Source organism: Rhipicephalus microplus, chromosome 4, assembly GCF_043290135.1.
Source record: "Rhipicephalus microplus isolate Deutch F79 chromosome 4, USDA_Rmic, whole genome shotgun sequence".
Classification (NCBI taxonomy): domain Eukaryota; kingdom Metazoa; phylum Arthropoda; class Arachnida; order Ixodida; family Ixodidae; genus Rhipicephalus; species Rhipicephalus microplus.
This window is the reverse complement of record NC_134703.1, coordinates 187,715,663-187,742,074: the sequence shown is the minus strand read 5'-3', so window position 1 is coordinate 187,742,074 and position 26,412 is coordinate 187,715,663. Positions and strand designations below refer to the sequence as shown.

The following is a 26,412-nucleotide window of genomic DNA, read 5'->3' as shown; positions in this document are numbered from 1 at the left end:
CAAGCTATTTTTGATGTTGATATTTTGCAGATAATAAACGAATGTTCACGGGAATCGACTCAGCAAGCTATGTCAGCCGTGAAACTTTGTGTACCACTTCAAATCAGAAGTAATACAAATCTTGCACTCGTTAGAATCGTACTGAACCATATTCACTAATGCAGTGTTGTGTCACCAATCGTGACCAAAACAACCAATGCGGTGACGTCGGACGTATGTCCTAGCTACTGTGCTATCATTCTTTTTTTCTGCAATGAGGTTTTATTGGGTGAGTTGCTCCTTACTGAAACATGCAATGCTGTAAGGCAAAACTTGATCAGAAAGAACAAGGGGCTGACTTTCTTTCCGCCCATTTACTTTCAAGTTTCGTTCTACAGTATCATGTTCTTCTTTTGCACCACGGTAATACTAGAACACAACTGGAAGATTATTGGGCAGCCATCTATTCCTTGAAAATGTTACCTGAAGCAGGTCAGCATAAGATGATATAAGAAAAAGAAGAGGAGCCGAAGCATTTGTGATGGTTTTTGATAGACGTGAAGAACGAGAACATGCTGCTGACTCTCTGAAATGGAGCACCTTTTGCATAAAAAAACCACTTGCTGTACGAGTCTAGTTGTTATCCTTATGCTTATCCAACAAAGGACGGAACTGACAAACCACAAACATGGTGTTAGTTTTGTCGCAAAACGTTGCCATATCATTCATTCGCTGTGAATGATACGTTTTGTACAAGCTAATCCAAGCTCACATGGAATGTTATAATCTATAAGAGTCAAATGACAATTTTACCCCTAATGGGATTTTGGTGACAGAAGCACACTGCCAAAAAACAGTTGGCACAGGCCCGACCATATTGTCAGTAGCAAACTGCATTTTTCTCAGTTTCAGTTAGATTGAGCTTGTTTTTTTTAGCAAAAAAAAAAAATTGGCCGGGTATCTGCATGTTTCGCTGTAAATGTCGTCAAAAGACTAAAGTCTTGCATGTGGAGAGAGTGAACAAAATGTTTATTTGATGTTTTGCGCGAGAAAATCGGTGAATTGTATTCTGGAAGTGCTGGGTTAGAGAGTCTCGATCCGTGCAGCAAAGACGAATGAGCACATCGAGGCACATTAGACACGAGCGCCATCTGGCAGTTAACTTCGAAAACGAAGGGAGGCATGCGCGCCCGCGAAGAAAGATGCATGCCTGTCTCGGAGGCGATAAGATGTAGAACGCAAAGCGACGGCAGGTGCCACCACCGTGTGTCGTCTTAGCAAAGCGTTGGAAACACTTGCCTTTTTGAGCATTGCGTTGCACTGTCAGCGCAGCATGATAAATGCTACAGTCCTTAGAACTACTTGTGTGTGACTTCTCTAGTATGAAGGCACACATACAAAACGTCGAAGTGTTGTTGTGGTGCCTAAGATATGTGCAATAATTGCTTTTTAATTGACAATCGCACAATTATGAAAGCTGAAACTTGAGCAATATTGGTGGGCGCTGTAGATGGGGTTGGCCGTTTGACGTAACGTTTGGTGCCGTTAGGGGGACCGTCACTGCGGACAGACAAATGTACAAACAGCCAGACACACCAAATTCTGGCATCAAAAAAAAAAAAAAGCCACAATTGTTTTTTTGCAAGAAAATACCAAGAGACAAATGCAGTGATGTAAATGCACAATTTTTTTTTACATCTTTTATATTCAAAATACAACAGTTCTGTCATCAGACAAGCAAGCACAAAAAGATCTTGCACTATTCATAAAACAGGTGATAAACAACAGTCCAACTTGCAAGGGTGCGTGGGACGTGTAGCTTGTTTGCACAGCACATAGTTTCACGTCACATTCAAGCATTCCCCCCCCTTTTTTTTCATCTCTTCAACCACAAAACGACAATGTGTAAAGAACCATTTTCTTAATGAATGTCTTTAAGGTCACATAAAGGATAGTACAACAGGGGCTAGTCTTTCGCTCGATTAAAGGTGGTTGAGATGCCCTTTGGTCATCTTTCTGAACATGCACTGGTGCACTTTAGCCAAGATTTCAGCAAGACCAAAAATTGCACGAGGCTAAATGAAGGTATTCAAAGTAATCTCCGCACATTTTCATACACATATGAAACTGTTCTGATGCAGTCACATACAAGTGACATACACCACTGACTGTCCAAATAAATTTTCTTTGTTGGCTCTAATCTGTAAATTATTAACGTTTTGATAGTTGCATCTTGTTTTGCAACTTTAGCCCAAAGGTTCGAACAAACCGCACAAATCACAACTTAACATATGTTAAACTAGACTAGAGTGATTGCTAGTGTCTGCTGCAGTGACGTGAAAGAAAACACGTTTCAAATCTAGCAACTTTGGTAATACAAATGAATTGCTGTGCAACTGTCACAACTTTTAGCGACGTACTTGGCAGGAAGTTTTGGCACGAAAGAAAATTGCATGCAGTCGCACTAGAGAAAGGCAGAGACATTGTTAACGTATTTAGCCTACTGTTGCATTAGTGATGTTTCTAAGTCTTCTAGCTCCATGGACAAGTGAAATTTTCAGTTTAGTATTAGCTTGTGTGCCTTAAAAACTATGGAGCAGCCACGACGTGCGACAGAGCTGTGTCAAGATAGCTTCGCGACTCATGGGCAACATTTTCGTTTTTAACAGCACAGATGCCTGCGCTTGCAGAAATAATCTATGGTGTGTGGTGAAAACATCTTGCTGAGCTGTGCTTTGTGCTTGCCATGCAATAATAACTCGCCCGATATTTGCTCTCTACATTATCTTTTCCGTCTTTGCGTACCGAAAATGTATGCCCAATGCACACTGTCATGCTGCGCCAATTTGTCTGGCATGAGATGCGATAGCTCGAGTGGGTGAGAGGTAGAAGAGAAAGGCATAAAGAAAACAAGAAATAGAGGAAAGAGAAACCAGGGAGGCTGCCCACAGCAGGGAGGAAAGGGGGCGAGGGTGAGAAGGAGGGGAACGCCACTAGCCCTACCGTTTCTTCAGTCTTCACAGCATATAAGGCAGCTCTTCCATTTTTATGCCTTCATTTTTACAAGTGCACATGAGATTCTTAACAACGTACATCTCTATATAAGATAGTAACTTAAAGCTGCTCGCTCATGTAAGTGTGCAAGTGTTTTCAAGCAGCTACGTAAAGCTCTTTGTCCCTCCTTCGGCTTTCATTGGTAACTTTAAAAAGAAGGATGATGACTTTATTTCAAATTCAAGGATTTCCTGGACTGCTACATACATAGCTCTTTCACAATCAAACCTTTCAAATTTTGTGCCGGTTAGCAACAGCTGTGTTTTTTTTAAACAATGTGTCATGAAAACTAACACTCATTCAACAGGTGCAAGTAGAACAATACATAAAACGAGTAATGATTTGTTCTTCGGCACAACACCACAGCTGTCTGCTCCGCAGCTTGGATTTGGAAGACTTTATACAATGTTGCCACGGCCTCTTAAAGTGCTTGTGTCACTTTAGGCCACGCATTACTGAATGGCTCGCTTGTAGTTCTACTTCTTAAGTGTCCATGTCAAAGAATGGGCTGAGTGACCAAAAACATGAACCCAAGCACATTACTCATTCAGACGTCAAATAAAAAAATCGCCACTACATTTCTATGAACACATGTTTACGTTAAGGCTCCCACATGATATGTGCTTCTTACATCCACACAAAAGCGATGTGACCACACCTTGAAACACTAGTGAACAATTGTTTTTACTTGAAACACTCCATCTGAAGGGTCGCGGAGAACGAGCTAGTGATTTAGCATGAGACTTTCACACAAGTAAGCGCTTTGAAGCATTGTCAAAAATACAAGCGCTACTGCACTGCTCAATTCACTAGCGTCCGGAAAACAAGAAAAGTCGCATCAACATAAAAAATTACTTAATTCAAGCGAGTTGCAAGAAAACACGCTCCTTCACAGCTAGTCAGATGAGAGTAAACTACGTACGATGAACGCTGATCAACATCCTCGCATTGCAGTCGCTCTATAAACGTTACATTAATAATGCGAAAAAATGCACTGTAATGTAGCTGCTCGTGCTGAAATGCAAACTATGCTGCATTACTGCACATAGTGTGCAATAATCCGCGATTCCGCATCGTTTTTTTTTTTTGTGAAAATGTTAACATTCGTAGCGGCACAGAAAATCAAGCAACATCCCTTAGTTCGATCGCTACATCTATACCAGGTACGAGAAATCTCTTGCGACAGGTACAGCTAGCATTAACGACAAAATTAACTCCCACGTACATAGTTGTGGGAGTTCCTCAAAAGTAAACAGCTTAAAAATTAACAGAAATGTTGTGTTTCATGCACATATAACCAGGAAAGTATTTCTTTATCAGCAACTTAAACAAATGAGTGCATTGATTTATGTCCTAGAGTACACAATGACAATTTGTGGGCAGCATTTTTACAAAATTGCGTGAAGCTTGTGAATGTTGCATTTTTGTGCCTACAGCCTCATTAAAATTCACTTTTAAGAAGTGGTTACTCATGTAACTGGAGTGCAGATTCAGTCGTATTGATTTTCCACACTGTTCTTGGGTGACGCATTAAGGTGAGGCGCTGCATAACAACGCTCGCTGCACTGAAGCAGCTGGTGTGTGGGTAGAGTCGACTGCAACTGTCGCAAGAGAAACATGACTATTAAAAAATGTTATGCAACAAAGAACAACAAACAATGCAGGTTTATCTATATGCTTCTGCTATAATGACCAAGGCTTCAGTGACAGCTTCTCTTTAAACATGCAAACTTCAAGTTCGTTAGTTGCTTAATTTACTTCAATGAATTTGAATAATCTAAGAGAAGCATTATGAGAGTTGTGGCTGTTTGTATCAATTTTATATGCTAGGGTTGGTCATCTGCACAAAAAAATACGTAAAATGCCGGATCCTTTTTTCTGAAGACCGAGGAAAAGATAGCAGCTTTTTTTTTCCATGCTTACAAGTGAACAACTGGTATGCAAGCGCTACAGCCATTCGCTAAAAAATAACAGGCGTTCACTTTCAGACAGAGTGTAAACAACGATGGGCCACAAGTGGGACGGTGCAGTCTGTTTTTCCGACAGAGGCCGCAAGTGCGGCACAAGATGTCATGGCTACACCAGGCAGATGAGGCTCTTCCCTTCGAGGATTTCGTCCTGCACTTTGTCGCTCGACGTGGAGACCTCAGCTTGGACTGACAGTACCGAACAGACAAATGTGACGAGGGTAGATCCGATGGCCAGGTAGAATGCCCAGCCTGAAAGAGAGAGCATGTGAAACGTCCACACACGCGAGAATAACAGAATACGTTGCGACAAGGTTGCAATATGAATGAAGGTGGCAGTTGGCTTGGGCAAGACTAAGCTTTTCATATAGGCCAACTTGCGCACAGAAAAAATAAAACTCAAACTACAACAATATACACTCTACACTGACAGCGACGAATGAAAGCGGTGGCTGTCGGTAAAACTTATCACTGGTGCAACATGTGTTTTCTGCAGTAGCCATGGTTATCGCTGGTGCTCGCATTATCTCTTGACTGTTCGTGTCCTGCGCACAATCTCAACAAAGAGAGCTCAGACAACCGTGAAGCTTCTAAGGCATTGTGGCATGCCCTGCACCGAGCGTTGCAAACAGTTTTTGCAGATAAAACATGAATACACCAAAAGAAAGCCATAAATCAACGTAGCAATATTAACACACGCAACAAAATAGAACATATTAGTGCACACAATATAATATTTTTGTGCACAGAGATAGTAAATAAAATAAGCTCAGACTTTGTTTCATCTTTTAGAGAAACAGGGGGTGGTGAAAAAAGGCCGCAAAGCTGCTGCACTGTAGCACTGGTATATTTACAAGGTAGAATATGTATAGCACTTTATAGCAACACAAAAAAGCTGGGTCAATGTCTGTCTGAGAGAACTACACTATTGGAACATCTACAGAATAAACAAGAATGATTAAATAACTTCATTAGTATGTCTATAATGGCATAAATATATTAAACTGTGCTACTGGCAAACCAAAGTAAACAAAAAAATGGTGCTAGGTTGTGTTGCCTACTAATGATCACGCGTTGAACGGGAATAAATAGGTGGGCCTATATCTCATCACTTTATGACGTTGAGGGTGTATGAGGCTATGCGCAGCAGCTTGTTAGCCATTTGTGAAACTTCTTTACGGTTTGTTTGCGATGTTCAGAAAGGTAAATCCAGAGTATTATCAAAAGTGGGGAAAACATTCATGACCATTTGTTAAAATGGCCTCTTGCCTTCAGGCTGTGGCTAAAGAACCAAATGATTTGAGATGAGAAAAAAATTAATGAAGTAGGCGTGGGTGCAATGAGACATGTTTCAAGGCAAGTAAAAATACACTTGGCTCAAGTGACTGCTTCTGTGAGAATGAACAGTTGAAATGTAGCAATTTTGGGACTCACTGTCATATGAGACTCACTGATGATCTAGTCTGTGACAGATTTGAAAAACGAGCTAGATGGAATGTGTTTACATGACAGAAAATGAACCTTCACTACGGCTAGGCTCACCTAAAGAGCATCCACCGAGCATAAAAGGCTCCGAGTGAGGCCCGCACACTGTGTGCACTCTCCGAGTGCCCCAGCCAGCTGGGTACAGCAGCAGCCCAAGCAGGAACATCAAACCTGCATTAGCCATCACTCATATGAATACATGGGCACATGCTTTCACACACATACATACATAAATACTATACATGCATATAAGTATGTACATAAACTGACTTGCAATCTTATTAAAACAATATTTAAGGTGTTCATGAACCAGCTTTTATATATAATTGAATAGCCTGTGTCAGAGTTCATTGCTTCACGAATTGGTTGTCACAAAAGATATTTCAAATTTTTCATGTACAAGAGGAGTCACGGGGATTCGCCGCACACTATAATAAATTTCTCTTTTTTTTCGTTCCAACAAGAGAGCTGCAAGCTACACAGGAATGGATAACACAGAAGAGGAAAGCTACGTTAGCATACGACATAAACTCAAGCACGCTTCGTGAAACCTGTTCGTTTATTTCTGGTGCGACTACAGTGCATGCTAGTGTTGTTACTGTGCGATTTTAGCACATTGTGGAATGTGGCACTAGCATGTGGTGGCACTAGCTGTCGACTGATAGCAGCAATCTGCTTTATGAGGTAATGAGAAGACACACACCTTGCCATGGTGGCCACATTATTTCTAAAATTGCAAGTTTTGATTTTATTATAGTAAAATTAAAATCATGGTCTAAAAAATAGAATAAAAAGTGAGCATTGGCCCCAGCAACAGTTCAGAGAGCTCAATTTAACAGTACTGAGCTACTAATAGTAAAAAGGTACGTTGGTGCACTAGTTTTCAAGTGTAGCTCGTAAGTGGGGCTCTAGCATATTTTTAGTATGTCGTTCGGGTTAAATCATCAAGGGAAACTGCTCGCACTTATTTCTGTCACATAGAAATGCAGTGTCTTTCTTTAACTTCGCCCTTCATTTCCGTTCCCCATCATATGTACCTATTAGAAATTGCTTTCCACTGTAACTTGCTTGTAAAGCATGTTTATATTCTAGGGCAAGTTTTAAAATAAGTATCTGCCTAGTTTAGTAATCACATTAATGTTTTGTTGTCAGTAGTTTCCATCAAACTGTTGACATAAAGAAATAGTGGTAGATGATCAGAAATTTCTTATATACTCTGCCTATTGACTAGCATAATAAATACTAGCAGCCTGTCTGAAGGGCTTCTGATTTCAGGGCTGGTTTCAGGAAAAGTTATTTAACTGCCAAGCAAGTTGTGATGCTAGAAGGCTATATCTCAAGCAGGGACACTCTCAAGGGGTGTCCCTGCCTGGCCTTAACACAAGGGGGTTCAGGAGCCCCCTGACCACCCTATCACACTGTTGAACATATATGCGAGTAACATTGACACATGAACACGTTTCTTGTTCTTGAAAATTAAGAGGAACATGCAGCTATTACTGCAGCTTCCTAAACTTTGCAACAATATCACATTTCTGGGTCTGTACTGTTTGAGAAAACATTTGGTAATATTATTCACTTTTCCTGACCGAGAAAGCATAGAAACCTCCCATGCCTATACACGGGCAAGTTGTTGTATGGACATGAAGCAATGATGAGCATGGAGGCTGATGTTAAAACTCCTTTGCGGTCCCACTCAAAGTGAGAATGCAAATAATTTTTGCATCTATAGAAGGCAATTTCAAAAGTAGGCCTATCGCGTGGCAAACAATTGTACCATTTGAGAAAAAAGTTTAGATGCTATTGTCATGACGTTGACGAAGGCAGCAGTGAATGTGTTGAAGATGAAACTCTTAATTAGGACGGTCCTATGCCTGGAAAATGAAAGGACCAAGCACAGGCAATTCAAGGTGTACACTGGCAATGACGAGAACAGCATTGGCCGTCAAGTGAACTGCTCTGCGTCAAGGCGCGTCGGTATTTATACATGCGGCATAGAAGGGTCTAGCATTATCACTAGCTTTTGCGAAAGCTCTTGAAAAAACTAGACTACTTGCATCCTATGTGTAAACATCACAAAATGATCTCAGACAACTGAGAAGTTTCTCAAACATTACAGCGCTGTCTGCACTGAGCATGGATAACAATGTTTTGTGATTGTAACACGAATACATGAAAATGAGACTACCAACGTGCGTAGCAGCATGTCTGATTTTTGAAGCATATTAGATTACAGGAGAAGCGGCACCTGTAGAAAAAGTGCACATAATCATGCGTGTAATGTGCAATGGCATCAGAGTGTGTATTAACCTTGGAAGAGGACTACATAACCATCGGCACACCCGAAAATTATTCAGAGGCCTAGCCACTTTACAGTTGATTCGCATAACAGAAGAGACTTTTAAGAATGTGAAAAATTTACTATAAATATATAACAGTCAAATGATGGAGGCTCTTCATCGTAAATAGAAGTAATCGCTATCTCCTCATATTTCTTGCCATAAAAAGTTTTTAATGAATGAAACACAGTGATCAAGATGCATGATTTTGCTGTAGAAGCTACGTAGTAGACCTTTTTGTCAATCATTAATGGCATTCGAAATTCACTTTAATGGCTGTGTTTACTGTTTGTGATAATGCAGATCAGTTTTATTTTTTTAAAGACACCCACTAAAGGGGTGTGATATTATAGGTGAGATTACAAATAACAGACAGACAGTGAAAAGTGAAAATTTCATTCATACAGCAGATGATCAGTGATGCATTCTTGAATACTAAATAATGAGGCAATTGTGATGATGTCACAGGGCAGGCGGCTCCAGTCTGAAGCTGCTCTGAAGATTAATGAAGTAAAAAACGTAGTATTGGATGGAAGCGATGAGCCCTTTGAAGTGGATGATAGCAGCAGTGAAAAAGGCGGGGTCTAGACCAAACTGACTTGAATTTTTACTAAAAGACAATATGAATAATACTCCCAGAGGTAATTAATCTAGTTAAAGCACCATGCTTTACATTCAGGAATGGTTGCTGGACTCAACTTCATCAGAGTTAACCTTGGTTTTAGCATGTTGCTACTGTGAAACTGAGGAAGTAGTGGCTTTCATCTCAGATGTGCACATACAGTTTCAATTACAAACATGCCTTGGAACCATCAAGCCAGGCAAAAATTATGAATCATCTCTCCGAAGGAAAACGTGATGGGATGCGAAGCAGCAGCAGTGCACACGGCGTGGACCGGGTTGAAATGGGCGTCGACGCAGGTGATGGAAGAATGGTTCGGAGCGAAACTCCGTGCAGCGTTTACTACAGTAAACGTTTGCTTGAAACGCAAAAAACATGGGAGGCGGGTTGGGTGTCACGTAAGTTTCATGGCAGATAAACGCGCCGAAAGAGGGCTTCTGCTTTACGTGCGGCACAGCCTAGTGGATGGTGGAGAGGGTGAAATGAGGAGTGTGTTGAGAGCGGACGGAGGAGCCGGATGCTGTGGGCGCTGCGGCGAGCGTGCTGCATGTGAGCAAGAAAGTGAGGTTGACGTGCACCTGTGAGGGAAGTGTGACATCAATGTGCAGCTGCGGTGTGACCTATTTGGCACCGCTCCAACACCTGCGGCGAGAGGAACGCGTTGCGGCGCGTTTGTACGCACATACGTGCAGCATTGCGCACGTGAGTCAAAGAGCTGCTTTGCATCTACAAAGTATCCGTTTTGTTTGTGAAGCCTATGACGGTCTTACCAGCGACGGCCTGCACAGTGCCCGACACGGTGAAGATGCTCTTCTTCAGCACGCTCTGGACACAGCAGCCGAGCACGGCAGACAGCACTGTCATCGCCATCAGCACGAGGCCAATAGCGAAGAATGCCAGCGAAGCTTTCCACGGGCTGGGGAACTCGTCTGACGGCATTGACAGTGACGTCACAAATGGCGCACAGTTGTCCGTGAATAGCTCGTCGATCTGGTGCAGCTTCACGCACCTATTGTACAGGCCTGCAGATACAAGACACATTAGTCAGCTAACACGTGAGAGCGTAACATTTTCCTGGCAAAATGATAGGGCAAACTATATAGAATCATTTAGAAATCAAGGTTATGTCAGCTCTCAAAACTGCTGCTTTCACTCGTTCGGCAGCATGTGCTCATTTGTTCAGTCACCAACCTATATTACGTGGACTGCAGGAAAGAACAAGCAGAAACATGGGTGTGTTAGCCCAGAAAAGCAGAAAATTAAGTGTGTTAGCCACCCTTCAGTAGCCTTACTGGTGAAAGAAATTTCGCTCATGTCAATTGTTCAATGAATTTGTGATCATTAGTTGTGATATGTGTGCAGTGCAAATGTTTTTTAGGTGACCAGAGTGCATGGATCCAAAGGATATTAAGTGAATGTTTTTGAAAAATAAACCATGCAGTTGTTAGACTGCACCCATTTTTGTGTTCTCTTCTGTGTCCCCTCCCCGTGTTGCGCAAACATTTCAAGATAAATATGTTCCAACTAGGCCGAATCGCAATTTTGCTGCAGGAAAGAACTCTGTATATAGTCCTAGTGTGTGCTTGTAAATTTCAGAATTTACTTACAGCATCATCAATTGCATTGACCTTCCACCAGCATCCATTTTATTAAATACTCTAACAGTTCATCACTAGTGTGGATTGCTAATCAAGGATGTGAATTTGAACCTATCACACCCCCTTAAATATTGGTCATTTTGATAAACTAAGAGACCAGAGCAGGTACCACTAATATCCTTTACAAGGTCTAGGACTGAGTCTGTTTGGATAATTTTGTTAATAAAAACAGTGCAAAAACATTACAATAACTACGAAAGAAGGCGAATAGCTTGAGGAGCTTGTTTCTTTGTTAAACACAACTAGAGAAATGAATACAATTAGGCCAAGGAAAGCATAGTGGACAATACCTGTTTTTTTAATTGCACAATAACTATTTTGACAACAGCTGAATGAAAATTATTGAAAGAAAGCTTGTGGGTTCTTATCTTACCAATAAAAATTGTGATATTTGTCAACGTTCATTCATTTAAATTTATGGTATGTTAAAATCATTATACTGCGACATGACTGTCATTAGAAAAAAAATATATATAATGCCCCCTATTGCCTCGGTTTTGTTAGTAGTAACAGAAAAAGCTGCTCAAGCTATTCTCATTTTTCTCGCTTTCTTAACGAAGACACAATCCCAGTAGACTTGATAGCCTAGATAGCATGAAAAGCTTTATTGGTCAGTTGCCACCTTGTGAAAAATGATGTGCCACAAGGTGCACTCTGGCAAGAAAGTGTTCCACATTGCCACGTTGGCTGTAAGTGATGCTGGCTAACACTTCCAGGCATTAAAAACACATAAATACCCTATGGAATCGCACAAGGAAGCTCCATCTGTTGTAGCCCAAATTTTATAGCATTTGACGTGTTTTGAAGATTGTTGGTTCAAATTGTTGAAAGTTGTGGGACACCAGCAAGTTTCTTCCTACCATGGTTACGCTGCAACTAGTACTCGTTTTCTTGTGCTGCGCAAATATGTTGAAAAAAAAAAAAAACAGACGCAAAGAAAAATCGGGCACGCAGATGCAAAGCTTCTCTGGCCTCCGTTTTCTTTGTAAGACAAGGCCTCCTGAATTTTCAACCAGCAGAGACAGCTGGGCGAGTCGGTGCATATTCGTATTTGAAGTGTTCGGAAGCACGCACACCCAAGCTTCCTTTCCCTTTTGCAGCAGCGCAGCTGCCTAGTTGTGAGGACGCGTCGGTCCCTTCGAGACTGAAACAATGAAGCCTCTTTCGAAGGGCCGTTCACCTTGTGGCCAGCGAGCGGTATCCCCTCTTTCCCGGCTCGCGAAACAGGTTAGTTTCTCTCGGCGAGGAAAGCAACCCTTGTTGGGGAGAGAGAAACCGGGAGGTTGGTCTAAATGAGGGTGCCGACAGCGAGACGCTCTCTGGCACCAGGCACCGGACAGGGATGACAACCTCCAGATTTCCCTGCGAGTTAAGGCGATCACCGACAAAAGGTGTAATCCTACCCTTTGTTATCTTCATAGAGAGGACTGTCCCTCTATGCAGCATTTACTAACGTAGTAAAAAGTGTTGTTTTGTTGACCTAACATGTTGCCTTATTCGCCCGAACCCATCATATCTATGACGACTCAAGCTAGGGGAAGGGGACGTTAATCGTGCACAGTACGACTGTGTGCGGCTGGTACATTAGCTAAGTTTTTGGGCCAGCTGTGCATAGGGCAGACCCCTTCAGAAGAAAGTGCAAAATAAAACCACAACTCAAAGAAACGATGTCTTGAAAAAGAATAACCCTGGTGCATGTTATGGATAAACTGTTCATATTGCTAATGTTCTTTACTGACAAAATGACTATGCATCACTGATAGAAATGATAAAATGACTTTTAGAACAAAGTGTGGCGTTTTAACGGGAAGGAATTTGGAGCAGTTCACCTGCTACCTCAGGCTTTGTAGGATGGTACAACGAACTTTTTGTGCCGAAGTTGGGAGTTTGTATAGGCACCAGAGTAGCTACCATCCTGAGTGAAAATTTTCTTAGCAGCCTATTGGCCTATTAAATGTGCTAAAGCACCCCCGCTCTTTCTTTTTTCGTCTACTTTTCTCCCCACTTTTCTTCCCCCATCTCTTTTCCCCCTCCCCTTATTGAGGGGTAGCAAACCGGATGCTACAATTCTGATTGACTTCCCTGCTTCCTCTCAACCTATTCTCTCTCTCGTTAGTGGAGTGGACTAGCTGTTGGAAGAAAATCTAATTCATGTGATCTTATTACGTAATGAGATCACATGCTTCGTGATGCCAACAGGCAAAAAAAAAAGATTCAAACTCCCTGTAGTGGCTACTGGCGGCGCTGTTAGACACTCCCACATTTATAAGCACATGTATATTCTATAAAGGAGACGGAAATAATGACCGCCGCTGTAACTCAGTGGTAGAGCATCGCATATGTTATTCAAAGGTGCCAGGTTCAGACCCTGTCAACAGCAAGTTATTTTGTTCTTTCTTCACAATAACATTACAATGACTTGGCTTAACATCCCTTATACTTTCTTTGGCCTCATTGTCCGTTAGTTCTCTTTAATATTGTGCCCAACAAAGATAGCTGACTAACCTCTAGTTTACATTTTTCCCGTAAAGATTACTGCGCCGCATAACAACCTTTCCAGAGAAGAAGCACGCTTTACAGGCAACAAAGTTCGTGTTGGGGCAAATTCGAGTGTGGTGAATGCATGCAGAATGCAAAAATGATCCTATGACACGAGCGCTGGACTAATGCGAGTGCTACACAGTTTTTGTGACGTACTAAAAAAAGGAAGTGAGTCGTAAAGTTACGGGAAACAACATTTTAGTTTGAAGCGCACAGCTTTACATAAAAAACACACAAAAAGAACGGTGTTTAGTGTAGGGCTAATGTAGTTCTTGTGTAGGTCTTCACAGGTAGTTCTTGTGTAGGTTCTTGTGTAGGTCTTCTTGTGTAGGTGTAGCAGCTCCAGTTCCCTGAAGCCCGAGGAAGTAGGTAGCAACGGCGATTTTCTCGACCACTGAGTGCTGGCCGAGGTGGTGGCGCCCTCTTTTGAGCAGCGTGGGTATCAGCCGGATTCTTCAGAAGAGTTTCTCGCAATTCTACGCATAGTATGCGACAATTTCCGGTTATTTATGCATTTTATACTATTTTAGCCCTTGCTCATTTTGCACCATTTCTGAGCATTTTTCGAATAGTCTCAGGCCTGCATTGACTGAACTGACTACCGCGTGACCACGCGACATGGGACGGTGGGCGGGCGACAAGCCAGGACCTTGAAATTCTACACAGTTGAAAGTTCCGAAAAACGGAAAGTTTAATGAAATTGATACACGAAATGTCTAAATATGTGATCCCCACATTAAGCAGTTGTGTCATGATGTGAGCTGTGTATGTCAGGGCACAACAAACAGAGCAATTCTATGTAATAATTTATAGCTTAAGTGATTTCTTTTCCAATTCTTTTACAAGAGTTTTGATAAAGTTTTACTCAACAGCTACTGTATTTCATTTCAGAGATTCCTACATGTTGTTCATAAAATTGAGATATCTGTTTTCATTTTTCATTTAAAACTGCAAACACGGTGGCGACGATAGAAATATTTCAACAATGTTCATAAGGGCACCTACAGCCTAAATAAAAAATCGACTAAGCTATCATCTGCGTCGACCGGTCTCGTCCAGGGGTCTGAAAACACGCGGCCTGCTGTAGTTTTGTTAGCAGCCCGCACATGGCTCTCTTTGTCCCCTATGTATTTTGATGTTTTTTTTGAAAATAAGTAGGTTCGTTAGCGACACCAACATGACTGCTCTTGAGCATATGATGATATTTTTTCACAAGGCACTCCTCGGGCTCACCACTTGTTGGTACATAACAATGAAAGAAAACTCGGAATAAGCATCCAGGTTTTAGTGATTTCAGAGATCGGTGTGGGTGACTCACCGGTAACACTGCACCAAAACAACCTCCAAATATGGCTCACATATGAGATATGGAAAATACCTTTCAAGCAAAAAATTTAGCTCACATTGTGTTTAACACTTTGTTTGTTTGATCGAGCCTCACAGCGCTACCACTGGTGCTCGCGTGAGCTCCAGCTCGACTGAACTTGACTATTCGCCTCTTGCGTGTACACTCTCTAGACCGATTGCGAAGCTTAGTAAACATTGCGGCGCTGCTAGCACCGAGTGGTGCTAGCAATTTGTGTGGGTGAGATACGATCACACCCGAATAAAAGGATATGGGTGTGTGAGGCGTACCGATGGAGGGCCTGTAGAGCTGCGGCGGCCTCATCGTGGCTCCGGACAGGCGTCCACGTATGAGCGGCCGCTTTGGCGCCCCGACCAGCCAGGCGGGCGTGATGACGGCCGCCAGCATGGAAAGCGCAGTGGCCACCGTCAGCAGGGTCCACAGCAGGGTACGCGACGTCACGATCACGTGGCCCATGGCACTCCTCGCTCAGACGGCGTCACACCGCCCGCCACAGGCCTGCGACGATACGGATGAGCACACTCTGACGTGATGTAATTTTTCACAAAGCAAACATTGCTCGTTAATGCCGCATCATCATCCTTCATAGAATTGGCCCTCCTAGTACGGAGTGGCAAGTGAGCCATGGCTTACGTAGACTTCTGAATCATATAACAAAACTGTTTAAGCTGGTTGTAAGGCGTCCGTTGACACGAAACCTTTGGTGCGCCGTTGCCATAGCAACCGTCACAGCTGCGCACAACATCACCTAAAAATAGCCCAGCCGCCACTGCGCCGAGGAGCAGTCACTAGTTTCTTAAACAGTAGCTCAGGAACAGCGATTTTAGTTTGCGTGTATTTTATATCAGTCAGTCGCTGTCTTTTCCCGCCGCTTCCTCCGATAAGCACGTTGGATCAAATCACCACAAACGTTGTGATTCCCATGCACAACGATATGGGGATCGATAAGCTTCGCCCTGCAAAGCTTTGCGCAAGTTAGTCCAAACTCCTCGCGCTTTTTTTTGTCTGTTTAGTCAAGCACAACTACGCTTAAACGCTTTAGTTCCGGTTTAGACACGGCGATGGCTATAAGAGCGTGCAGCCGTAGTAACTGTTGTCACCGTCAGAAGTAGGCAAGCTACGAAATGATCGGTGCACGTTTGTCGGAATTCATGGACCTGCGCTCTACCGACAAGCAGTACGGTCTACGATGCACGGCAGTAACGACGCCATTACTGCATCTGCGTCGCGAAGTGAGTGGCCCTTCCATGCGTCGCACGGCGCGCTTTGACATGATGGCAGGCGGAAATTCGAATGTACAGCTGAAAATCGGAATAAACATTCCACCCACTCCTTTTCCCAGAGCAACTGCTCTTCACATCAACAAATGACGCCACACGTTTCGGCTGCAACGAAGACGAAACGCGCAAGGACAGACAGCACGACAAGACGCAGGAAAATGTTGCCAGCAGCCACGAGAAGGGACTCCAAGGAAGCGCAGTTAACAACGAACGTCGCTGCCACGTAAACAGAAAGTAAAAGAAAAAAATCAAGAGGAAAAGAAGGAAGCCGGTTCTTCGACGTACGAACGTAACTCGTACGTCGGCACTTTGCAGAATGCAAAGACAGAGTCTATTTCGACGAAGTTCGCCGATGAAATGGGAGAACGCATGTGCAGTACGCGACGTACCCTTGCACAAACCCTTTGCAGCATCCGATTTGGGAGCTGCTGTCCAAACCAATCACCTTTGATTAAATTCTTGCGACGGAGGCTCTGAACGTCGTTTTGTGGCTTACACTGTTCTTTCACCGGGATTTCCAAATCTAACCCGATGAGGAGTTCTTAGCTGTCATCTGACGCTTTTGTCACTGCACGTCTCGTAGAGCTTGCACGGATCCGCTGAATAGCTTTAGTTTTTATTTCGGGAAATATATGTCACGTTTCTTCTCCGATAAATAATTAGACACTCTCAGCGGACATTTCGCAATTCACTGACGTGTAACAATACTCATTGAAGGCCTGAGCACAGGTACCCTATGCAGCGCGTCAGCACGAGTCATTTTGACGCAATGCCGCGCCCTAACAAAGGGCGCGTGGGTAGCTGCGCGCCCACTCACTCCATAGGGAGATGCCACGGTGCCGCGTCAGAAAGTCACGCGCTGCAACGGGTGCACGTGGTCAGACCTTTAAGCGTATTGGGCAGCGCTATACGTGACGCGTTCTGTGTTTATTTATTTATTTATCATAATACCCACAGCGTCCAAGGGCATTACAGCGGGGGGGGGGGGGGGAGGGAATACAAAATTTCAACACTCAATACAGATACTGACAATTCTACAACACTTCTGACTCTATCACTTTTGCAGATGTCGCCGAAATATAGCAACTGTTGGGGGCTTAGCGTCCTGAAACCACGACATTATGAGGGACGTCGTAGAGCAGGTCTCCGGAAATTTTAACGACCTGGGCTTATTTAGGCGCGCACCTAGATCTAAGAGGGCGTGCCTAGAAAATTTCTGCCTCCATAGAATTGTGGCCGGGATTCAAAACCAGAACCTCCGGGTCAGCATAGTCCAACATCATAACCACAAACAAGGCTGGCGAGGCGGGTCACCTAAATATTGTTGTCAATGTGCACTTATTGGATGGTCGAGGAAAGGCGGGCAAGTAATCGCTTCAGGCAATGGACACGCGACGTTCCACGACACGCTAAGCGACACAGCTGCCGAGAGTGATACGCTGAGAATACGCAGGCCGCAGCCGCAGAGAAGCAGCGGTGACTTTCACGTGTCAGCCACGAATTTGGCTTGCTCAGTGGATGTGTCGTTCATGTAGCATTCCTTGAAGAAATACCGAAAGAAAAGTAATATACGAGTGCTATCGAGAAGCTTTAACAACGGCCTCCAGGACTGCGCACACCTGCGCGCCATCTCGGATGCCACGCTTTTAACTGCATCATCGACGAATCGTTCTCTATCGGTGCTAGTAAGTGCCATGCCGCATAAGTTCTCCTCACCACTCACAGATGATGCACCACCCCGCCTCACCTAGAGTTTTAGATGCGAAGCAACGCTTTGACTCACGTGCGTACGCCGGTACGCCTTACGTACATGCATCCGTACGAACGCGCCGCAACTCGTTTCGCTCGCCGGAGGGGTTGGAGCGGTGCCAAGTAGGTCACACAGCAGCTGCGCGTTGAAGTCATGCTCCCCTCGCAGTGCGCGCGCTTGCCGCAGTGCCTGCATCTGCCGACTCGTCCCTTCGCACGCAACACCTGCCGCTACTGCCGCTAAACTACCCACTACGATAAGGGGAACGTGCATCAATCTGGTCTGTGCCAACTACGACGTCGAATGTCTGCAGGAACCTTACGACGTGCACTTCACCTATCACAAGGCCGTGGTAGTCAAGGCGGAACGCGCACCAGCTCCGGTCCAGCACCCGTGTCCACTGTAAAGAAACGATGACTACAAAGTCTTGCCAAACGCTTTAATGAAACTTACACAAAACCCAAACCGCCTCCCATGTCATTGCGTTTCAAGCAAACATTTACTCGAGTAAACGCTACACCAATTTTCACGTCAAACCGTTCTTCCAGCACCCGCGCCAACACCCAATTCAGCCCGGTCAACGACGTGCGCACCGCTACTGCTTCGCATCCTATCAGGGTTCCCTTCGGGGAGATAGTCCGATTTTGTATATGCCACAGTTGCGCATCTGTTTTCCAAACGCCGCTAGCAACCACGCACTGCGGAGAAGCTGAGCTCTGTGCCACCGCCGCAGCGAACCTGTTTAATGAGGGGATTCTTCGGCGGTGGCATTATCCGCTTAAAAGGCGTTACTACCCAAAATTCACCTGTGAAGTCAGCCTTTGTACTTCCGTGACATAGTCCCGAAAAGAGGTGTTCTTTTTTTCATCACCGGTCGTTGGCACGCCAGGCACGCCGATTGCCTGCAAAGCGTGTGCGGCTTCGCCGCATAGCTATTGTTGCTAGCCGGACCTATGCGATACTCTGCTTTCTTTGGCAACATTGTCTGTTAGTCCCCATTAATATTGTCATGTCAATATGGATAAAACGCAACCATTGTCCACATTAACACTGGACGCCGAGCCGAACCGATCAACAGAAGCACGAGCTCATCGTCTACTTTTCTTCTCTGCGCCGTCTTATTTCTCCCAACGGCGCACACACGCAGTGGCTGAATCTCGTACTATGCCCGTGGCAATATTGTATTTAGCAAAAAAAAAAAAGCCCTTATATTTACACTTCTTTCCTTCTGCTCCCGTAGGCAGCATGTACAGTCACTCTATATCTTCGCCAGCAGAGAGCACCTTGTGAGAAAAAACATGTCAGAGATATAAGGCGTGTTTGTTTGCGGAACTTTGCAATTGCCTCGATAGCTCAGTCGGTAAAGTGCCGGGCGCTATTCTTTGCGGGCCAAGGAGTCTGAAATTCACCTCTCGGTTGCGGAACTTTTTCTTAACGTTTTCCTTTCTCATTTGGTAGCGGTTAGGACAAATGAGTGCGACCACTGTGATCACAAATTAACAGTATATATGCTGCGATGGTGTCCTTGTGATGATAGCAAATACAAAAAAATCACAGCATATCTACGGAGTGAATGATGATGAGTGGGACGAAACGTCCGTCAGTCCGTCCGTGCTTCCGTCAATCAGTTCGTTCTTGCTTCCGTCCATCCATCTGTCCAAGCGTCCGTCCGTCCATCCATCTGTCTGTCCGTCCGTTCATCCATCTGTCTGTCCGTTCGTGCATCCGTACGTCCGCGCGTCCGTCTGCTAGTCTGTCTATCCGTGCGTCCGTGCATACATCTAGTGAACACTCCAAGTACCACCATCTCCCATCTAGCATCCCTTATGACATATTGTCACGTTACTCTCGACAAACTTGATAAAAAATGGGCTCGTTTAGTCGACTACTCAAGCAGCAGCTCAGAGAGATCGTCTTTTTTTTCTTTCACACTTCGCTCACACCCAAGCAAACCATGTGGCAATAGTCCCCCCCTTTGAAAGCATCGACTCGATGCTCGTAAATAAAAAAATGAAGGTATACACACGCAGATATAAAGAACCAAAAGAGGGAGAGTGCCAGTATTAGCAGCGCAAATGAGGAAGTTTCGCCAACGCTTCCGCCAAGCGCAAAAAGAAAGGGCATAAAAACACACGAGAACACAAACAGCAGCAGCAACGCAATGTCACGGCATGTCGTAGCACGTGAAACAACAAGGACTACTGTGTGAAGTAGGGCTTCAGCCGAAGGACATGCACGGTTTCGGGCCGAAGCTGTCGACGAGAAGACGCTGCGCCGTCCGGAAATACCTCGTAGGTAAGATCTGTGATTCGTCTAAGAACCTTGTACGGTGCAAAATAACGGCTTAGGAGCTTTTCGGATAAGCCTGGTCGCCGGACAGGGATCCACACCCACACTCGGTCCCCAGGGTGGTAGGTGACATTTCGATGGCGGAGGTTGTAACGTCGCGCGTCTGCATCTTGTTGGTGACTGGTGTTTATGCGAGCTAGCTGACGAGCTTCTTCGGCGTATTGAGTGTATTGCTCAGCATCTTGAGCAAGTTCATTGCTTTCGTCGCACGGAAGCATAGCATCGAGCATGGTTCGCACGTTGCGTCCGTAAACAAGTCGGAAAGGCGGAAATCGCGTTGTTTCTTGCGTTGCCGTATTATAAGCAAACGTGATGTATGGGAGAATCTCGTCCCAGGTTTTATGTTGTACGTCCACGTACATTGAGAGCATGTCCGCTATGGTCTTGTTAAGCCTCTCTGTCAGTCCATTGGATTGCGGATGATAAGTCGTTCTTTTTCGATGACTTGTGCAGCTCAGTTTAAAAATGTCCTCCATCATTCGTGCTGTAAACGACACCCCTCTGTCCGTAATCACGCATGACGGGGCACCATGCCGTAGGACGATTTGGTGCACGAAGAACTGCGCGACTTCAGAGGCCGTGCCACGGGGTAACGCTTTTGTTTCAGCGTAACGCGTAAGATAATCTGTCGCAACTATAATCCATTTGTTCCCAGAGGACGACAAAGGGAAGGGCCCGAGAAGGTCCATTCCCACGAGGTCAAACGGTGTCCGTGGTGGTGCGATCGGCTGGAGCAGGCCCGCGGGTCTCACAGGCGGAGTCTTGCGGCGCTGGCACTCACGGCAGCCTTTCACATATCGATGTACACTAGTTGATAGTCGCGGCCAGTAATACTGTTGGCGTACTCGGGCGAGAGTTCGCGAATAGCCCAAATGTCCTGACGTGGGCTCGTCGTGGCACGCCAGGAGGATTTCATCACGCATGTCGGTAGGAACAACGAGTAGGAAGGCCTTGTCGCTACCACGGGTGTTTTTCTTGTAAAGAATGCCTCTTCTTAGACGAAAAGAGGACAGTTCGCGAGCAATGTGTTGAGGGACCTGAGAGTTGCGGCCTTCCAGGGAATCAATGACTGGGCGTAATTCATCGTCTGCCCGCTGCTTTGACATAAATTCCGAGTCACTAACTGCTCCGAGAAAGGCATCTTCATCTTCGGAGCCCCTGACAGCGTTCCCCACAGGTGCTCGAGAAAGCGCGTCGGCGTCTTCGTGTTTGCGCCCTGACCTGTACACAATCGTAATGTCAAACTCCTGCAAACGCAAACTCCACCGTGCGAGACGGCCGGATGGATCTCTGAGATTTGCCAGCCAGCAGAGCGAGTGGTGGTCAGTCACCACTTTGAAGGGACGACCATAGAGGTAAGGCCGAAATTTGGTCGTCGCCCACACGACTGCGAGGCATTCTTTTTCTGACGTAGAATAGTTGGTCTCAGCTCGAGAAAGAGTACGACTGGCGTAAGCTATCACATGCTCAACGCCGCCGTGTCGTTGTACAAGGACAGCGCCAAGTCCGACGTTGCTGGCATCTGTATGAATTTCTGTAGCAGCGTCCTCATCAAAATGGGCAAGAACAGGGGCTGTTTGCATTCTCTGTCGTAACTCTGTGAACGCTGTATCTTGTTCTGCGCCCCAAGTAAAGGGTACGTCATCTCGGGTGAGTCGCGTAAGAGGTTCAGCTATCTTAGAGAAGTTGGCGATAAATCGGCGATAATACGCGCACAAGCCGAGGAAACGGCGTACTGCTCTTTTATCTGATGAGACAGGGAAGGCGGCGACAGCAGCAGTTTTGTCTGGATCAGGTCGCACTCCATCTGCACTAATGACATGTCCCAGAAATTTCAGCTCTTCATAGCCGAAATGGCATTTTTGGGGTTTCAGCGTAAGTTCAGCTGTGCGAATGGCTTCCAGAACCTTTCTCAGACGCTTCAGATGTTCTTCAAAGCTCTCGGAAAAGATGACCACATCATCGAGGTAGACAAGGCAGCTTTGCCACTTCAAGCCAGCGAGAACTGTGTCCATCATCCTCTGAAAACTGGCTGGTGCAGAACAGAGGCCGAAGGGAAGAACTCGGAATTCGTAAAGTCCGTCTGGAGTCACAAACGCGGTTTTTTCTCGGTCTCGTTCATCCACTTCAATTTGCCAATAGCCACTCTTTAGATCGATGGACGAAAAATACTTCGCACGTCGTAACCTGTCGAGGGAGTCGTCTACTCGTGGAAGCGGGTAGACGTCCTTTTTTGTGACGCTATTAAGCTTCCTGTAGTCAATACAGAATCGCAGCGTTCCGTCTTTTTTTCTTTACTAGAACGACTGGCGAGGACCAAGCGCTGCTGGATGGTTGAATAATCCCGTCAGCGAGCATCTCTTTTACTTGTGTCTGGATAGCCTCGCGTTCTTTGGCAGAAACGCGATAAGGCTGCTGCCGGATGGGGCGGACGTCATCGTCGGTAATAATTCGATGCATCGTGAGGTGCGTTTGACGGACTTTAGAAGAAGAGGCGAAGCAAGATCTAAACTCCCTTAAAAGGTCGTGAAGTGCAGCCTTTCTCTCGTCTGACAGCGTGGAATTAATGTCGATGTGGTCTAGAAATTCCTTATCCTCATGCGTTTCCTCGGACGCGAAGCACTCCGTGACGTCAGCAACAGGTTCTCCATAAGCTAGGGTGGTTCCACGGAAAAGATGCCGGTGCTCGTAATTGAAGTTCGTAGCTAGTATCGTTGACTGTCCGTCACGGACGCGCACAACACTTCGGGCGGCGCATACACCTTGGAGCAGCAGAAGTGATAAGTTGCTTTCAGCCACCACGTCGCCGTCTTGGAAGTCTTCACAAGTGACTTCGATGGGAACAGTTGCTCGAGGTGGCAGCGTCACACTGTCGTCAGCAACACGCAGCGCAAGTCTACGGCAGTTATCGGCGTCTCGATCTGTTGCGCCTTGAGTCGAGAAGGTCACGATGCGCTCACGAAGATTTATGATAGCACCGTATTCCCGAAGGAAGTCCATGCCGATAATCAGCTGACGCGAACAGTCGGGAAGAACGAGGCAGCTGAGCACAAACGTTGACGCACGAATTTTCACTCTTGCGGTACAGCGACTCAGCGGTGTTACAACGTGTCCTCCAGCTGTTCGAATTCGCGTTCCATTCCACGGCGTGATCACTTTCCTGAGATCTTTCGCTAGCCTCCCGCTGATGATCGAATAGTCTGCACCAGTGTCTACCAATGCACTGACCTGAAGACCGTCAACCAGCACAGGTATGTCGAGCGACACGCGGTCACTAAGTTCAGATGCGGATGTCGGCGTTTCTTCGGCACTGCGATTATTCTCTGACGAAATGCCTTCGGCGTTGCGTGCAAGCATCGATGGGAGGTCTTCCGCACTTTGAGTCCCAGCGACCTTGCCCCCGAAGGCCGCTGCCTTCAGTTTTCCCGACGAGGGCTCGGGGAGCGTTCCCGTGCCGTCACCCCAAAACGTGGCCCAGTGGCTGCGGGTCTCCTCGGAGATGGTGACCGCGATTGCCGTCGTGTAAAGGGTGCACGCTGTTGCGCGAGATATTCTTCGATATCCCTTGGCCTTTGACCAATTCGGGGACGAGGGGAATTGACGGAAAATCCGCGCAGTCCAAGTTGCCGGTATGGGCATTCGCGGTAAATGTGACCAGCCTCACCGCAATGATAGCAGAGGGGTACGCCAGAGATAGCGTACGCCAGAGATCAGACTTGCGCGTCGGTGTACGGCGACTATCGATGTCCAAATCAGCGTGCGCTGACTGAATCGCGACTGACGGCATCATTGTCTGGATCGGGACGTATGGCATTGTCTGGATCGGGACGTGCGGCACTGTCTGGATCGGGACGTGCGGCACTGGCTGGATCGGGACTCCTTGACCCGAAAGAGGAGTGGCAGATCGCAAGGCTTCCGCGTACGTACGACGGCGACTGTCAGTAGACACAGGAGCCGTTTCCAGATCAACCGACGTGGGCGGAAAACGATGGGCGTGCAGCACCTGCTGGACCTCGTCGCGGATGACACTGGTGATAGAACCAACATCGATTTGCCTTGTCTCGTACATCTTTTCCATTTCTTCCCGGACGACAGATCGAATGATCTCGCGAATCCATTCGGGGCTCTTGCTCCCAGGGGTGGCGAAAATCTCGGGAGTTGAGGCAGCATTCACTTGACGGTCAAACTGGGCAGACCGTTGGTGCAGTACTCGCTCCATTGTTGCCGCTTCAGTAAAGAACTCAGCAACACTTTTGGGGGGACTACGCACCAAACCAGCAAAAAGTTGTTCCTTCACACCACGCATGAGGTGGCGCAACTTTTTTTCTTCTGCCATAGCAGGATCCGCTCGCTTAAAAAGCCGTGTCATGTCCTCGACGTACATCGAGACGGTCTCGTTGGGCATCTGGATGCGTGATTGAAGTGCACGCTCCGCCCGTTCGCGGCGGTCGGGACTCCTGTAGGTCTCCAGGAGGCGACGCTGGAACTCGCGCCAAGATGTCAGAACATCATCCCTGTTCAAAAACCACGTCTTGGCACCGTCTTTTAGGCACGTGTACACGTTCCGGAGCTTCGCGGCATCATCCCAGTAATTAATCGCTGCGACACGTTCGAACTCACTCAGCCAGTCGTCAACATCTTCATGCTGCGCTCCGTGAAAGGGGCTAGGCATGAGCGGGTTCTGGACGGTGCAGTAGATCGGCGTGGAAGGTGTCGGAGCTTGCATGGGATCTTGTGTTGAAGTCATAGTCGCTGCGTCAGTGGTTGGTGTCTCGGGCGGTAGGCCTCGTTGGCGGCGGCTTACTCTATGAACAGGAGTGTCCACGGGTGCAGGGCTTGTGTTCCGGCTGCTGGACGGGGTCTTGGGCATCGGGTGGATTGCGAGACGTTGTACCCAGCAACTCCACCAGTCTTGTCACGTTACTCTCGACAAACTTGATAAAAAATGGGCTCGTTTAGTCGACTACTCAAGCAGCAGCTCAGAGAGATCGTCTTTTTTTTCTTTCACACTTCGCTCACACCCAAGCAAACCATGTGGCAATATACACGCTCTAGAGAGGGTATGTGCCATCGGTGGCTACATACATACATACATACATACATACATACATACATACATACATACATACATACATGCATGCATGCATACATACATACATTACATACATACATTACATACATACATACATACATACGTACATACATACGTACATACATACGTACATACAAGGGATGGACAGACCCGCGCTTTAAGGAGCTTCGCCCCTAAAAACAAGATGCAAGACCGCACGCCCCTCTCCAGATTTATTTCAATTGCCCCCCTCGCTCCTTTCGCGATTTCCACACTAAAACGAGTGGGTGGATCCACACCTGGTCTTCTTTCTCGATAGTCGCTTGAAGCACTGGCGTTGCTCTGTGCAGTCGCGTTTTTCAGTGTGACTGCAACGCAAAACGTACAACCTTACATAATAAAAAGGCAATATTGTAATGGTGTCGGTAAAAATGGAACGCGAAGAGCCCGTCTCCCTTGCTGCATCCGGGCTCTAGGTGGAACGCGTGCGGACGTCTGTATTTTGCGTGCCCCCCAACGACCCATCAGCAAATTTCAAGTGCGAGCATAGAGTTTGCCAAAATTAACTAGAGGGGACTCTGGCGCTGCGATTGTTCAGCGATCATGGGAATAATGGGTAGTACATGGATTTGCCTAGTCTTCGTACTTGTCGGCCTCAAATCGCAATTGTGGGTCGTTTATTGCTGCATTTCTGTTTCGTTTCGAACGAAGAAACCCTTTTGAACTTTGTGAGCTGGTTTGAAGTGGTCACCCTAGAAAGGTGGAGGTGGTGAAGCCTAACTGCCGAACATTTGTTGATTGTTGTTTTGTGACAAAGCAGCTTCAAGCCACGGGAAGCCAAAAGGAACGTGAAGTATGAACACTAGGCAAATCCATGCACTACACATAATTCCCATGCTCGCTGAAATGCCATCCATTGCAGATCCCAAGACACTAACACCAGAGCTCCCT

At 45.9% G+C, this 26,412-nt stretch overlaps 1 protein-coding gene across 3 annotated transcripts in view; it reads right to left on the bottom strand.

Annotated features, from left to right (window-relative positions):
* Positions 1–1,645: 1,645 nt before the first annotated feature.
* Positions 1,646–26,412, bottom strand: part of LOC119172558 (LHFPL tetraspan subfamily member 2a protein) — a 161,243-nt gene continuing 136,476 nt past the window's right edge. For 2 of the 3 annotated variants that reach the window (XM_037423715.2, XM_075893882.1), the window contains 4 exons: positions 15,281–15,509; positions 10,217–10,468; positions 6,543–6,656; positions 1,646–5,252 (listed from right to left, as the gene is read on the bottom strand). In XM_037423715.2, the coding sequence (XP_037279612.1) occupies positions 5,110–5,252; positions 6,543–6,656; positions 10,217–10,468; positions 15,281–15,467 (696 nt within the window). In that variant the 5' untranslated portion in view covers positions 15,468–15,509 and the 3' untranslated portion in view covers positions 1,646–5,109. Of the gene's footprint in view, positions 5,253–6,542; positions 6,657–10,216; positions 10,469–15,280; positions 15,510–26,412 lie in introns of those variants that run through there. The other variant, XM_075893881.1, reaches the window with a different exon arrangement.